Raw genomic sequence first — 16948 nt, forward strand, 5'->3', positions numbered from 1 at the left:
ATTGCACAACAGGCACAAAACACTACTGCCATCATTTGCCTCTGAATGACTTTGGCAATGTATTGGAGCTGACATGAATACAAGAAGGTAACAGTAATTGTTCAGGTGAAATGATTACTATTTGTGGTATTGTAAGCAAGATAAAGGCCCTTCTTTCAGCTCAATCACATGCAATCCTTTTTTCACATGATACAGTGTCAAATTTGTACTAAAAATACACCACTACTCAGTGTGCATAAATGAAGTAAACAGAAGATCTTTGGCAAAGACGACAGTTTTCCCCATGTTGTTTTGCAGCCTCACCTTCCACAGAGCACTAAGTACACTGAGTTTCTAACAAAGAAATTAAACAGCAATTTAATGAAGACTGGTGCCTAATGACTTATTGCATTGTGATATTTGTAAATGGTTTAAACAGGTGCTTGCACACCAGCGATTTTGTAAAAGGCTAGGTAATACTCAGTAAAACCACTATGACTGAAATCTACATAATACTGGTATAAAAAAAAACCCAAACAATGACTACACCACAAAATAGGGGACTATTCCAAAAACTTCTGGAGAAGATTTAGTACATTTGTATTGGTTTGCAATAAGCAAGGGTTTTTCTGTCCTTCTCTTTCATTTCACTCACCCTATCCAACAGTGAAATCTGCAGTACAAAATGGTGTCCAGGTAGTTTTCTCATCCTTCACACCCCAGCATATGGGATCTTTTAGCCCAGCAACATGTACTCCTCCCTCCACTTGTCTGAGGCCCAACAGATAGCCACTGCTATCATGAGTCATAATTTGGCTCTGCTTCAGCACTTTGCTGTAAAACATTGAGGCCAGAAAGGAGGGAGTAGGAAGCATAGACAGTTCCAAGCTTCTGCTGCCTGCAAGTAGTAAGAAGCCTGCAGAAGTAAGAAGTCCATGTGATTTGGTATTGCTCAGGTGCAGAGAACGAAATAGCTAAAGACACTTGGAACCAGGCAACCTAGTACTAAGGATGTGAGCTAGGTAGAGCAGAGTATAGGCCCATTAGAGCTAAGCCATACATTTCTCACAATCAAGCTCTTCAGCACAGACAAGATACATGCTTGAAAAAAAGAAAAAAATTAAGGAAAAATATGTCAAATATTGCAGGGTAGAATTCTAGTTACAGCCATCAATCTTGAACACTGAAATGCTCACTCACTGAAAAATCTGTATCCTTCATGGGTGTATACATTGTAAATTTGTCACATACACTGCTTTGTAGAAAACAGATGTTCTTACATCTTTCATCACAAGAAGCTAAGGGCTTGAGTAACTTATCTGACATCAGTCTCCAATACAGTCTTTGAGCCTGCTACGCAAATTAAGACGTCAGCTCATGGTTCTCCTGTCACAATCTGGACCTAAACACTTTCTCTGATAATTGCTCCCAAAACCCATGCTTTATTTGTTTCCTAATAAACTCAATAACAGTTTGAAAAAATAGGAAGAAATGTGTGGCAACACCAGAGGGTGATACAGTGCAAGCGCCTCTGAAATGAGTTGGCCTTCTTTTTCCTGCCTTCCCCACTCCTTCCTTTTCTCCCCAGCCACAGGAGCACCTGCCCAAATGCAACTGCCTTGCTGACATAGATGGAACAAAACTGCCCATGTAGTTTTCAGTTTAGCAATTGAAAAAAAAAATTAAAAAATCACAGGATTATTTGGGCCAAACAGAGTGAAACAAGAACGGCTCAACTGAATTACAGTATATAAGACTCTGGCCTACCGGCTGAATAATTCAAACCAGGATATTTTCCTTCTTTAATACATGAACAGATACTTCCTTCCTGTGTGAAGAAATAAATCCTTCAACTTTCTGCTTTTTATTATTCTAGAAAGAATCCAGGGCTCAGAGAACATCAACTAATGAGACTGTTCTTTTTTGTATATATATTTCAAATTAAAATGAAAAAATACTAAAATTTAAGCCAGATCTCTATGTTTACACACACACGTTTCCTGTCTACCAAATGATTCCTGGGACTCCTGCCTCAAACATTTTGCATGCTCTTACAATAAGACAGTAATTCTGAAAATGTATCTTAAAATAGCTGCTGAAAGGGAGAAGAAAAAAATAAAACTACTCCAAGTCATCAAGTCACTGGTAATAATTTTATACAAAGCCCAACTATTTTCTGAGGGGAGGGGGATGGCAAGAGAAGGCTGACACTCAGATGACCGAAGACTTCAACTGTAAACTGCTCTGCTCCCACTAACAACATACTTGGTTTCATAACTCTCTATGAGCCATACAAACATGTGATCATACATAGAATCTAATCTGGCCAGTAGCAGGGCTATTGCATTAATCTCCTTTGGAAAATTATGGTGGAATATTGACAAATGCCTCTTGCAAAGATGCAGCAGCTGAATAAGCACATTCAGAGACAAGAGTTCATGAAAAAAAGCCTCAGTCATATCCTCTTAGGTCTCAAATGGCCACATTGCTACCAGTTTTCATTGCTTTACCTGAAATTATTAAAAAAAAACAAAAAAAGAAGCCAACGAATGTGAACAATTGGAGAAAGCAGTGCTCCAGACAAATATACAGGTAAGTCATCAACAGCTGCCTTACAATGTATACTGAGTCTAGATCTTCCCATGTAGACTGTTGTCTTTTGAGACTACAAAACATAAAATTGATTTAAAGACTCTTTTCCTTGCTTACTGAATGACAATATTGATCCTGTAGACATTTTTATTTTTTACTTAATTATTGCTGAATTCAGTTTTGAATGTGATGTTATTCCTCAAATTCCTGTGGAGCTTGCTTTTATTTCTTAGAGTGGAAACTTCTGAGCCAATTTCAGTCCTTTGAAACTGAAAGGACATTATCAACTCTACATAACTCGTAAAACTTACTAGTAATAATCTCTGGATTTTGTGCATCACAGACCTTTTTTTTTTCTGAATAACTATACTTCTCTTCAAAATTTACCACTATATTCAGACTCATGATCTTTTTAGCACTTTATCTACAAGGCAAAAGAAGAGCTAATAAGTCTGCTTCAATTCTGGTTTTGGGGCCGTGTTCTTTTCATTGGAATAGGGCAACACTGAATCTCAGCTATATTTTCAGCTATATTATTTATCTCATTCTATCATGAAAATTAACAAAATACTCAAATATTGTTGACATTAAAATCTGCCACTAAAATACTAAAGAGTTAAACATTTTAGAATAAAAGTAGCTGTTTCCTTATTCTCATTTGATTGTCCTTTAACTGTAGAAATATGTGGGGTTCTGCAGTGGGTGTAACATTAACAGCACAGTAACTACCAGAGCATCTCAAAGAGCAGGAAGCAATTAATCCATGACAAATACATTTAAATGAGCTATATATACGAAATGCTGCTTTATTTCTGGACATCCAACAAGTTAATTCTAGCCCTCGTAGTCCTTTCAATTTCTTTCTCTTCCAACACCTACATTATTGCTTTAGAAGAACAATATTTATGTTTCACATGATGTTTTTATGCTAATGACTGTTCTTACTTCAGAAAATGTGAAATCATCCACATTTATTTCTTTGTAGTCGTCATCCACTTCATCACTTTTAACAGCTGCAAGAGCACTGGCCAGTTTCTTTCGCAGAAGAAAACCCTTCCAAAATGCCTAAACAAAAAATTTAAAGCATGTTATACAAAGCCATAGATCATACCTAAATCCAGATTCTCGATGTTATCCCATTAGGAAGATAAAACATCTTGGGCCTTGGTTTAATAGCTCAATGATCTGTTTTTTGAACTTTATGTGACATTTAAAACTACAAGACAAATTAAATGCCAGCATATGTCTAAAGCTTAGGGTACTCAAGAGGCTCTCCACAAGTAAGCAGAAAGGAATCCTGCAACTCCCTCAACTACAAACCTGGGTCAACTAATTAATTATTTGACAATTCCTTCAGGGACTATTATAAACTGAAAGGAAAGGCTGCATAAGAAAAAGATGAGTGTCAACTTTCAAATTACTGAGAATAAAAATACACTTGTACTAAATGTCTTATAGTTTACAAGTAGCAATTCTTGGAGACATCTGATGCAATTGACCTAGGTCAGTTACTCTTTCTTAACAGTCTAAAATCTTTATTTAAAAAAAAAATATTACCAGTAGGCATAATCATATGTAAGAAAACGGAGCACATTAGGAATGAAGTGCTAGAAAAAGTGGAAGAGTGTTAGGAACACCTGCCAAGCCATAGAATCAGATCCAGGAAAACACTTCAGAGATCAAAATTACTTAGATATGATTAAGAACACTAAATTCAGGACAGCAATTTTCCTCAAAATTGGTGTTTGACATCATTACAGTTCAAGATGCCCTAAAAATTTAAAACACCATGCAAAAAATTTCCACTGTCCTGAAAGATGTAGTGTTGTCCACATTTAATGGCTTTGCAATGAAGTCACTAAAACAGGAGCAGTAAATCTCATATTCTGGCTTAACGTTTAGCTTATTAATTTTTAGGAAATTACTATCTGCATAAATTATTGAAAATGTTACTGTTCTAACACATACAATTCCTGATTATTATAAAAATGATTTAATGTATTAGAATGGCTTTCTTACAATTTAATTGTCGTTAATTTCCTATAGATCGTCATAACGATCCAGATAAAATATCCTGATATTACTGAGTGATCAAATGAAAAATATATTTCATTCAACAAATACAATTAGTTATTACAAATTGAAAGGAGAAACACTATCCTAATGGTATATGCAGAAGGATAAACTATAAGGCAGCTGTTAACACAGATCTATGAAAGCACCAGGTCAGTCCTCAGTCATGATCAAAAAGAAAAATTATATGTTAGCAGTTTTTAGAAACAAGATGAAAACTGTCTTACTGTACAAATTTGTGATATATCTGCCTATGGAATTCAGTTCTAGTCACTTCTTTAACAAAGGTTGTAACAGAACGAGGTAAAGGTTCAGAGAGGGAAAAAAAGACAAAAAGAATAACAGAGTAATGTGAAAAACGACTAAATGGGCTAAACTTCTATTTGTAAAAGATGAAATATAAGGATGGATATAAGAAAGATCAAAAAATCCATAACATGCACAGAAGACAAACAGTGAAATACTCAATTTTCGTACTATGGAAATTATCAGGTCTGAAACAAATGAAAGGAAGTACATTTTAATCACTACATATACCTGTGAAACTCATCACTTTATAGGAGAAGTGAAATATATAAGTAGGTTCAAAAATGGGTTAAATAAGTTTGTGGAGATCAATTGTTAATATACTAGCTACACACTACACTCCAGAAACAAATTTTAGCTCAACTTCCCATGTAAAAATTGTCCTGTTTCTCAGTATGCACCTATACTAAACATTTTGCTACTGCCCATTTGTTGAATGAATTACTTGGATTTTCAGTCTGAAAATGGAACTTAGGGTCCTAAATCACTTTGGCACTGTTGACATTTTTATAGAAGACTTACAATATTGAATGTTTTTAAGTTAACTTGAAATCTGAAATCAATACAGAGTCCATTTGCTTAAAAATGTAGAAAAATCCATGAACCCTGGCAACCTGGAAGGTACATACAGTATCTGCTTAGCCAACTAAACAGAGCCAAGGCATGGACTTCAATTCTTGCACACAGTAATCCATTCTGTTTAAGTGTTAGCTCAGTATCTACCACAGGACATCCTAGGCCATGGTCTGTTCCCAATGGCAGTATAGATGAGGCAATCCTGGTTTGGGGAAACGAGGAGAGAAGGAAAGAGATGGACAGGTAGGACAGAAGAGATGGGAAGAGTAGTTAGCTGTACAGATATCAGACATGTTGCACCAGTTACACAGCATCTGCCACTTTAATAGCATAGACATATCCCAGCAAGAACATGGGCACAATATGTCTTCAACCTAATATTAGAATTATATCAAACAAAACTAATTCAGGGAAATACTTGGTGAAAAAAAGGAAAATATTTTTTTTCTTCTATAAAACTTCTTGTAAAGGCTTGCTCTTAGAAACATTAAGCTCATGCTGATTAAATAAACCAAAAAATGTTTAATTATGAAACTATTAATAAAATCAAAAAGAAAAACAGAGAGAAGATGACAAGTACGCAAAAGTAGTAAAATTTTTTCTTATTAAATTTGCAAAATAAGTAAAGAGAATACCATAAACCAACCTGGATTAGTGTGGCAGCGTCATGCTTCTGTCTCAAAGCTTCTGTAAACTGATGATTCTCTGTTTCGGTGCAGCCAGTTTTCCTCCTGGCATGGTACTGCCGCCAAAGGGACTGGATCATTGATGCTGCTGTATGTAGCCTCATAGAGAAAGAAATGCCTTTATGAATGACATAGCCTAACCAGTACAACTGGATTACCACAGCTGCCAAACTATAACCATAAAACATAGCACTATGCATTGAGATAAATGGAAGTCTCTGCCATTAAACTGTCAAGAAATTACAATCCAGATGTGACATATATGTGCAAAAACACTGGAGGGTATTCACATCACACGACTTTGGAAATTCAATTATCTGAGAGGACTAATCTCTGCTTGGCTATGTTTTCTGTATATTCACTGGAGAGGAAGAGTCTCCTCAAGGATTAGGAGCAGAAGTGGTTTAACAATGACTGAATAACCTGTTGGAGGGGTCAACGTATCTCCACTGTCCATATAAAAAACCCCACAACACTGAAGAGAGCTAAATGGTGAAAACAGCATGAGACAAGTATCTCCAATGGAGCAGAAAGGAAAAACTGAGAGGGTGTAATTTCATCTTTTGTCTACTTCTACCCTTCAAGTTAACATTACTGACCACTAGTTATATGCATACATTTTCTAATTTGCTTATTGTTTAACAAGCATTGATTACAAACTGTTTAGATTTGTTCAGTGATGGAGATTTCTAAATTTATGTTCAATTAATGTCTACTGATGAAGAAAAAGTTTAATGGCAGCTCTGCATTATGACTTCACTGTCTTGGAATCCTTTCCTTCAAAAAAATTTCTCATTTCACTTGGACAGTGGGTTTAGGAAAAGATATCTAAATTTCCCTCAATCTTTACATATGTTCTTTCCTTGTGTGGTGCATCTATTTAAACAGAGGAGTACTTTTCAGCAAAAAAGCACACTTCAGGGGTTAAGCCAGAAGTTTTTTCCTAAAATGTGTTCATTAAGTTTACCAGCCCCAAAACATGGTTTATTTATAAGCTTTTCATCTATAAAAAGCAGTAGCTGAGTTAAAAAACAAACAACAAAAAACCCTCTGACGCTTTATATTCTGTGTTGAAGAGAACTGTCGAACAGAAGACCTACAGAAGGCATTTAAAACATTAAATAAAAACTCTAAATGAACTATTTCAGAAAGATTTTTCCAAAGCATTCATCTTCCATAACAGACTACTGTACTCTTGTTTTCAAGTTCCTGAAAGGCAATGATGAATTCTATGGTCTTCCTGAACAATATATTTTATGACAAATTATTAGTGTCTTAAGTATCTACTAAAGGACTACTGCCCATTTACCATCAGTCTAAACAGCATGAAGCAGCACAACTTCCATGCTTGCTCTTCATAGTGTTCCCAAAGCAGGTATTTTTGAAATTGAATTCTTATGAAATTGTAACTGAATTTTTGTACCTTTAGGGCAAAAGTTTCAGCGTGTTTTCCCTGACTCTGCATCCAGAACCATACCAACCAACAGCAAATGCATTCCAAAGAGGTAATAAACCAGACTGTTTCATGTGGGAGAACATCTGGAGGCACAGAACAAGCTGAACTGGCCCCTCACCCCTGCCTCTACTTTCAAGAAGCAAGTTGAGGCATGTTGGAGGAGTAGTACCAAGGGCAGGGCAGGCTGTTAGCTCTTCAGGCATCACAAAAGCAGGAGACTGGCCTAAGGTCAAGGGAGTAGGACAGTAGATTTAAGCAACTTTTCCCTCTTGCCTCCTGAACAATACTGACTGTAAACTCTACACAGATGAATCTTGAATGTCTGATGAATAGGATAGCAAAAAAGTCTCACACTAGTTTGTAATTTAAACTGTGCCAAAATTCCCACAAACCATCCAGCACTTTCACCCCTAACATTGTATGTGTCACTGAATTGGCATCATAAATTTGTTGCAAAAAAAGTAGGAAAAGGTAGGAGACCAAGAGAAAGTTTTCAAATTCTCTTACTACACAGTATTTTTAAATGAAGTACGTACATATCTATATTCTAGTACATCAACTGACAGAATACCACAAAGGATTGTTGTAGTAGTTGATTGTTGTAATATGGAAATCTAGTGTGCATCACCTTAAAATATCTCTTTATTGTCTAATAAGCTTAAAAACACTGGTTTTTTACTACAAGATCTGTGCCTCTGTTTTAAACAAGAAATCCTCACTCCTATTGCCTAGTTGTATAATTTACAATCTGACATCTGTCTTACCTTTCTGTATCACTCTCAAAATGCTGAAGATCTTTTACCATATTACTTGCTGCTATCACTGACTGTTGCAATGTGAGTTGGGCTGACATGTTGTTGTTGCCTTTGCTCTCCTCACTGTGATTAATACAAGATTCAGTACTCTTCTGCTTCACTCTCTGATCTTCTCTATTTTCCTTTTGGTACACAGGTACGGAGGAGTTAATGAATGTGGCCTCAATACGGCCAGTAGTAATCCATCTTTCAGAAGGATCCAACAAGATCTGTTTATTTTCTGTCGCACCCATGATAAAGAGGTTATTTTCCTGTAGGCAGCCGGTGGATGTTTGCTTTAAATGATTTCGCCATGCTTCTGGTCCATCTCTGTCAGTAATGTTTAGCTCACCGTACTCATGTGCATATCGATGTTTAATACTAAGTTTCATCAACTGATTAAAATACCAGCATTGTCCCTGTGCAGAATCCATGGAAGAGGCAATTCTGAAAAAACGAAAAAAATGTTTTACATGTGTTTCAGACTGTATGAATGCTTTTTAAAAAATATATTCCCTCTATTTTCTAAACTACCCTGTATTTTGAAGTATCCTTACATGATTCCATGTTCTTATAGCGAATAGTAATTACTCTGACTGAAAATCAGTGCCCATATTTATAAATCTTAATTGCATTTTTCTTTTTTTGGCAGCATTTAAAATATACTCATAAGTATTAGATTGCATATTTTACTCTGACTTTTTCTTTAAAGGTTTCAGTCTGATTGAAATAGGCACTAGGACATGCATTTCACTATTAATTTTCTGTGTGGATAGAGGCACATGAGGCTGAAAATTTTAGAGGATTGGAGGCAATTTTGTTATAAATCCTGCAACAGCCTTAATAATCCAATTTATCTGGAAACTATGAAAGCTAATATAAAAATAACTGTAATTTTAAAATTTAGATTAGAACTACAGAAACAAAACCCAAACTTCGATTCAAACCAACAAACCACAATGCCTAGAGAGAATTTATGAAAACAAAAACTATAGATAAGTAAGTAGAAAGTATAGATACTTTTTTCAATATAAGGAAAGGTGATAGACTGAAGCAACATTAATCTACAAAGTCTGGCTCTCATTCGTTCTTTGTGTTACACTACCTAAATGACAAGGATGAGTAAGAGCAAATATGAACAAATTGTTACAGATTCAGAAGGCTGCCTGTATTTGGACAGTGTTTGTCTACTGTATTAGAAAGCTGGTACTTTTCTAATCACAAAAACATTTTCCTTTGATAGCACAGATAGATGCAGAGATCTATAATCTGGAGCTATTTTCAGAAGAGCACAAAGTCAATACTAGGTCAGCAATCCAAGAAAAAAAGTAGAAATAATATCAGTTCTCTAGGGAGTCTGGAAAAATCAGGTGCTAAGCTTATATTTTGAATAACAGAATTTTCCTTCCTGTTTATAATCCCTGAAAAGTGATGCTTTTACAAGGTTTTATTGTGAGAAGACTCTTTACATACACAACTATTTCCTTTAGTCAAGTTCCACCAAGAACTTTTTAGATTTTTAAGAACATACAGAATCAGATCTTACAAGACTAAAAAAATTTCCAACTCTTCCTCTGCCAGTACAACTTCAGTGCTATTAAACAAAATATAATAGCTAAACTGGAAGTCAAATCCATGTAGTCTAATTACACAACTCACTGTGCATTAACTGTACATTCGATAGCCCATTACACAACATTACTCCTGCTCCTGTTAATTCCACAAATATGACAACAATTCTTGAAAATATTTGAACCAATGCATATATTTGCTTTCAGCTGTCTCCTACTACACAGTAAGAATAGTAATATCTTCAACATGAAATACTTCAAGCATTAGTTAAATACTTTGGATAAATATTTTAAATTAGTTAAAGTATTTAAGCAGATAAATTTGGCACAAGACCAATAGCAAAGTTCTACAAAACATACTATGGTAAGAACACAGAAAAAGAAAAAAAAGAAAAACCCTGAAATTCATTCCCACCTTATTTTTTCTTCTCTTTTGTTTTAGTTTTGTTGTTTGTTTGTTTGTTTATTTAAGAATTAAAATATTGTTGAAAACCCAGAATGTTTGACTTATTGGGCAAAATAAACTTGTGTATGAAAACCATATCCTGAGTACACTTGTTCAGTCTCAAAAAACAGAAACAAAGAAAACCAAAACACCACAACTATGAACAAAGTAGGTTACTTGTGCACCCTTTCCTTTGACAGGTGCAGGGGTATTCTGAGCAGCTGTTTCACCCTTCCAGTGGCTATGTATGTGGCAAGCAGAAATGGTTCAGTGCAACAGTGGTCGCAAAACAGTCTTGACACCATGGGCATGCAACCTGTCTCTCAGCTGACACATTGCCTGAAAATCCACAACTATACTCTTATTTTGTAGGATTTTTAGGCTGCCCTCTGTGTTATCAGTGGCTTTCCTTTTAGGCAGTCAGATCAGCCTGTGTTTCAATAAACTACACAGGAAGCTGTAATGACATCTCAGATAATTATGGGCAATAAATTGGCTTGGTAACTGTATTTGGGGTTCTTCTGCAAAGATGGAGCTCCAAAGCACAAACAAATGCTAAGATGGGGCCTGAGTGGGAGATGGTAGTCAGCTTGGTGGCTCCCTTAGGTGAACATGGATTTCAGGCAGCTCTGGAGAAAAAAAGAACTATTCAATAAGCTTGGGGTAGAGCTATCCAGTCACTGCACTGCAGCTTTCTCAGTGTCTCAGAAGGACTGCATTCTTGATACCAGAGATGTGCTCCCGAAGACTGCTTATTCAAACCACAGAAAGGAAGCTGCTATAGTGGAAAATACACAGGACTGATTTACTTCTTCAATGGAAAAACAGACATACAAGGAAACACAGAAGACAAAGTAAGAAATATGACAGTATAAAGACTTTTGATACCACAATATTTCCTTTTCAGTTAATGTAAATTGGTTGTTTGCCTTTCAGACCTTTTTTGGCATTATAGGTCAGGGGTCTGGTCACAGTAACTCTTCTGGAACTCTTGATGGTTAAGATACAACCAAAGTTTTAAGCATAAATTGGCATCTAGACAAAACAAGAAATGGGATTATTCTGATGGAAGCACAGTATCCATACTGTCTGGCTGCTTAATATGTACTGAAATGTAGACGAACATGGCAGTCTTGCTATAGCAAAATTTTCATGACTTCCATCTTTGACCAGCACATTCCATCATGTTCAGTGGCTATACACAGCTTTATTTTGATCTTAGCACATGAAAGTAATTTAGGCCCTATGTAAATTTTAGCACGGCCACAAAGGATGTACTGGTTTTGCAGTGGAAGAAAGGCATAACAAGCCAGAAGAGGAAGGGATAGGTCTTTCATAGTAGTGTACAAATGTGCTAGAATAGTGGCCCTGATAGTACCTAAAGACCAAGATGCTACTTTCACAAACAAATGTTAAGAGTAGAAAGCAACCTGTAGCTTTCTTACCAAAAAGATACCTCTCAACTTGTGCTAAGATTTTCCAAGGCCTCTGAGCAAAGTTAAAAGCATTAGAATCAGATTTTAATCTACTTGGGAATTCAAGTCAGATATTTATTAATGACTGCCACAACTTCAGTCCTAACATCAATGCATTGCTGTCATCTTGGTAAATTTAGACCAAACCCCGCTCAGTTTCTCATGCAGTTTTTGGGAAGGGAAGAGTAGAGGTGGGGAGGAGTAAACCCCCACTGACACCACCTAGGAAATGTAAGGACCCATGCCCAGGCTGACTTAACAGACATGGAAAAGGACAAGTTATTTATCCTTAAAGGCCTTTCAATGAAGCTTAAACGAGCCAAAATGTTGACACTTAGAAAGTTTAAGGTGGTAGTGGAAGCTTGCTTACAGAGCTCACATATTTTGTATAGAATCTCCTACTGCAATTGCATCTGCAATAACGGCCAGGTTGTTCAAAGAGCATCATTTTGTCAGAATGAGACAGTAAAAATTATATGGAAAAGTCAACACAGCAAACCTTTCAGAGGCAAAGGGACAGTGGTCAAACAAGTCAGTTCTAATGAGCAATGGCAGTTTTCTCCTGGCTATTGCAGCTAAATCATAACAAATAGTCTGCCCCTTTGTGTGCCAGTTTGTGTGCTAGTTAAAATTTGGCTTAATGGCATGTTTTTCCTCTTTGCAGCTCTACTGTGATTTTCATAACTCTGATACATGGACTATTCAAATAGTACACTCCAATTTTAACTGAGCTTTTTTTTTGTAATAATGTGGTAAAATCTAATTTGTCTTCAGGGAAACTTCTATAAGCATCACTATTGATGTTCAACTGCAGGTTACAAAAGTCCCTTAAAAACACATGAAAGAGGTCACTGTTTACATATTCTCTCCTGCAATACCATTAATGAAATTCCTGTCATTTTCACTGTATTATACATATAGTATTTATAAAGTTCAAGTTCCACTAGCCAGACATCTGCATATCTGATGACTGAAAGTAAATTACTGTAGTTAAGGTGTTGCATTATTTTTTATATGATTACTCACTACAAGACATTTGAAGGTTATGTGACAGAAAGCATTTATCAGAACAGAGAAATTTAATTTTAAAATATGTTTCATTCTTAAACATGGCAAGAATAGTGAAGTTTCAGGCAGAAACAGCACAGACAATTTAATTGGGCAGCAGTGGTGTATGAAACATGGATTAGGGAAGCAAGCGGTGATTACTTTTGGCAGCTTACATACTTGAGGTCACACCTACAGAGGCTCATAGCTTAGCAAGATGTGAAACAGACAGACGTTTGCTCTATTGTTGGCATGTTCTTTAGCAATGTCACATTAATTCAGTCAAAGTATTGCAGTATGTACATATAATAGTTATGCTGTTAAGGCTTATACACAAACAAGTTGTTTAGAGTTCCTTTTATAAACTGCAGTTTTCAACGGTTTTCAAATCATCCATAAACTGTACTTTTAGTCAAAATAAAACATAGAGGGCTTTAACACACAAGAAATTTGTTTTAAGACTAAATTTGATACAAGATGCTTCAACCACGTCAAAGTTACCAATTCACAAGATTGTGAATGAATTCTCAAACCATTAAAAAACCCACAACCCTCCCTCCCCTTGTTCAGGAAAGAAGAAACATTTACATAATTTCTTCTTCCCACTGTTGTTGTTCTCAAACATCTGCAAGCTCTTTTAAACAAAACTTACACAGAGCCACAGAAAAATTCTCAGCTGAAGGAACCTCAGGAGGTCTCTAGTCCAACCTCCTGCATCAAAGCTGGGTTAGCTCTGAGACCAGACCAGGTTGCTCAGAGCTTTATCCAGTCAGGTCTTGAAAACCTCTAAGAAGGGAGACTGCACAACCTCTCTGCGCAACCTGTTGCAGTTCTTCGCTGTCCTAGCAGTGAAAAGATTTTTCCTTATCTCCTTCTTTTCCTTATATACAACTTATGTTGTACTGGGTCTGGCTGGGATGGAGCTAATTCTTATTGTAGCTGCCCACATGGTGCTGTGTTTCAGATTTGTGACTGAAACTGTACTGACAAAAGAGTAACGGTTTGCTGAACAGTGCTTGGACAGTCAAGCCCTTCTCTGTCCCACCCAGCAAGTAGGTGGGGAGTGGGCTAGGAAGAGACACAGAATCACAGAATCACAGAATAGTAGGGGTTGGAAGGGACCTCTGTGGGTCATCTAGTCCAACCCCCCTGCCGAAGCAGGGTCACCTACAGTAGGCTGCACAGGATCTTGTCCAGGCGGGTCTTGAATATCTCCAGAGAAGGAGACTCCACAACCTCCCTGGGCAGCCTGTTCCAGTGCTCCGTCACCCTCAGAGGGAAGAAGTTCCTCCTCATGTTCAGACGGAACTTCCTGTGCTTCAGTTTGTGCCCATTGCCCCTTGTCCTGTCACTGGGCACCACTGAAAAGAGCTTGGCCCCATCCTCCTGACACCCACCCTTCAGATATTTGTAGGCATTTATAAGGTCCCCTCGCAGCCTTCTCTTCTTCAGGCTGAACAAGCCCAGTTCCCTCAACCTCTCCTCGTAGTGGAGATGCTCCAGTCCCCACACCATCCTTGTAGCCCTCCGCTGGACTCTCTCCAGTAGCTCTTCATCTTTCTTGAACTGGGGAGCCCAGAACTGGACACAGTACTCTAGATGAGGCCTCACCAGGGCAGTGTAGAGGGGAAGGAGAACCTCCCTTGTCCTGCTGGCCACACTCTTCTTGATGCACCCCAGGATCCCATTGGCTTTCTTGGCAGCCAGGGCACACTGCTGGCTCATGGTTAACCTGTCGTCCACCAGGACACCCAGGTCCCTCTCCGCAGAGCTGCTCTCCAGCAGGTCCACCCCAAGCCTGTACTGGTGCATGAGGTTGTTCCTCCCCAGGTGCAGGACCCTGCACTTGCCCTTGTTGAACCTCATCAGGTTCCTCTCTGCCCAGCTTTCCAGCCTATCCAGGTCACGCTGAATGGCAGCACAGCCTTCTGGTGTATCTACCACACCTCCCAGTTTGGTGTCATCAGCAAACTTGCTGAGGGTACATTCTAACTCTTCATCCAGGTCGTTGATGAAGAAGTTAAACAAGACTGGGCCCAGTACTGACCCCTGAGGGACACCACTTGTCACCAGCCTCCAACTAGACTCAGCGCCGCTGATGACAACCCTCTGAGTTCTGCCATTCAGCCAGTTCTCTATCCACTTCACCGACCAAGACACAGCCAAGACAGCTGACCTGAACTGACCTAAACTATATTCCACCCTTTATAACATCATGCCCAGCAATAAAACTTGTTGGGGAGTCTTTCCAAGGTAGCCATTGCTCAAAGAATGGTTGGGCGTCAGTCTGCTGGTGGGAGGTAGTGAGTGATTGCTTTGCATCACTTGCTTGCCCCTCCCCCCCCACCTCTTTTTCCTTCTACCCCTCCTTCCTTCACTTATTAAACTGTTTTTATCTTGATCCACGTGTTTTTCTTGGTTTTGGTCTTCTGATCCTCTCTCCCATCCTGTTGGTGGGTGGAGTAGTGAGCAAGCAGCTGGTGGGTGCTTAGTTACTGGCTGGAATCAACCTACCACACCAGTCTGAACCTCTCTTATTTCAGCTTAGGTCATTGTTGCTCTTCCTTCTGTCATGCACCACTGCAAACAGCCTGGCTCTGTCTTTCTGAGCACGTGCTTGAACCATCTGAGGGGCCATGTGCCAAACTTGTTCCAGTTTATCAATGTCTTTTATGTATTGGTGACCCAAAATACAGGGCACAGTATTCTAGATAAGAGCTAACAAGGGCTGAAGAGAGGGAAATAATAACTTCTCTCAACTTACTAGCTATATTCCTGTAGATACAGCCCAAGATGTTAACTTTCTTTAGTACCAGGGCACACTGCTGGCTCACATTCAGTTTCTTATCTACCAGATCCAAAGATCCTTTGCAGCAGAGACATTTCTCAGCCACCAGTCCCAGCCTACATTGTTGCATGGGGTCACTCCTTCCGAGGTAAAGAACTTTGCACTTTTCCTTGTTGCATTGACAAGACTCCTGTTGGCCTGTGCTAGGTCCTTCTGAATGGTAGCCCTGCCCTCAGGCACGTAAACAGTTTCCTCTGAATTTCTGTCATCTGCAAGCATGGCAGGTGTGCACTCCATCTCCTGCTCCAGGTCTTTGATAAAGATGTTAGGAAGAATAAGTCAGCCTTCAGAAAGTAGCATGAGCCATTAACTATTAATAGTTAATGGATGGTCTGAGCCTGACTAAACAACAGATTTCTTACTTGTCTAGCTGTCCATTCATGCAGACCACAGTTAAATAAACTATTAAATTTTGTGAATGTCATATTTCCCTCCAATTGTTTGTCATCTTGCAGAAATGTATGCGAAAGTTGCATACTTAGATTCTAATACAGCTCTCTCACAAGCCATATTCTAATTACAAATTGGCATTTTTTTTCTACAAAGGATAGTAATGAAACATGTCCTAAATCTCAGATGTAAGAAAATTTTCTCTACCATAAAGGAAGAGGAGTATTTTTTTTACCTCTTCTTTTTACTTTTTAAGAAAGGAAGGAACACTATTTCAAAATGGTAAACAGATTGGGAGGTATCAGCTTCCTACCTGCAAACGAGAAGCCAAAAATCACAGAAGTGGAGAAGACATATCTTGAGGGTTTAATGAAGAAACATATGAGTTCTAGGAGCCACCCAGACATTACACCTGTCATAGAAAACTGCACCATATAATTTCTCCCACACTACTTTCAGTCTAATTCTTCATATGAACCTCTTTCCAAACAAATCTGTTTTGTAAGCTATGAAGATTTTATTGCAGCTTAGTAGCACCCAATAATACACCAGTGTAATAACCTGTTAGGTTGTAACAAGACACCATGGATATACAGGCTTACATGTAAATGCAAAACAGCTAGATTCTGAAAAAAAATAAATGTGGGCCTTTTTCCTGAAACAACAAAGTACACAAGGAGAAGTTCATACTAAAGCAGTGTCAAATGTCA

At 37.9% G+C, this 16948-nt stretch overlaps 1 protein-coding gene across 4 annotated transcripts in view; it reads right to left on the reverse strand.

Moving 5' to 3' along the window:
• LRRIQ1 (leucine rich repeats and IQ motif containing 1) overlaps window positions 1-16948 on the reverse strand; it is a 112861-nt gene that overhangs the window by 62245 nt on the left and 33668 nt on the right. For all 4 annotated transcript variants that reach the window (XM_075428876.1, XM_075428879.1, XM_075428878.1 and 1 more), the window contains 3 exons: window positions 8433-8909; window positions 6173-6311; window positions 3517-3636 (listed from right to left, as the gene is read on the reverse strand). In XM_075428876.1, coding sequence (XP_075284991.1) covers window positions 3517-3636; window positions 6173-6311; window positions 8433-8909 — 736 coding nt within the window. The remainder of the gene's footprint in view (window positions 1-3516; window positions 3637-6172; window positions 6312-8432; window positions 8910-16948) is intronic.

This window comes from Opisthocomus hoazin, chromosome 8 (assembly GCF_030867145.1).
Source record: "Opisthocomus hoazin isolate bOpiHoa1 chromosome 8, bOpiHoa1.hap1, whole genome shotgun sequence".
Taxonomy (NCBI): domain Eukaryota; kingdom Metazoa; phylum Chordata; class Aves; order Opisthocomiformes; family Opisthocomidae; genus Opisthocomus; species Opisthocomus hoazin.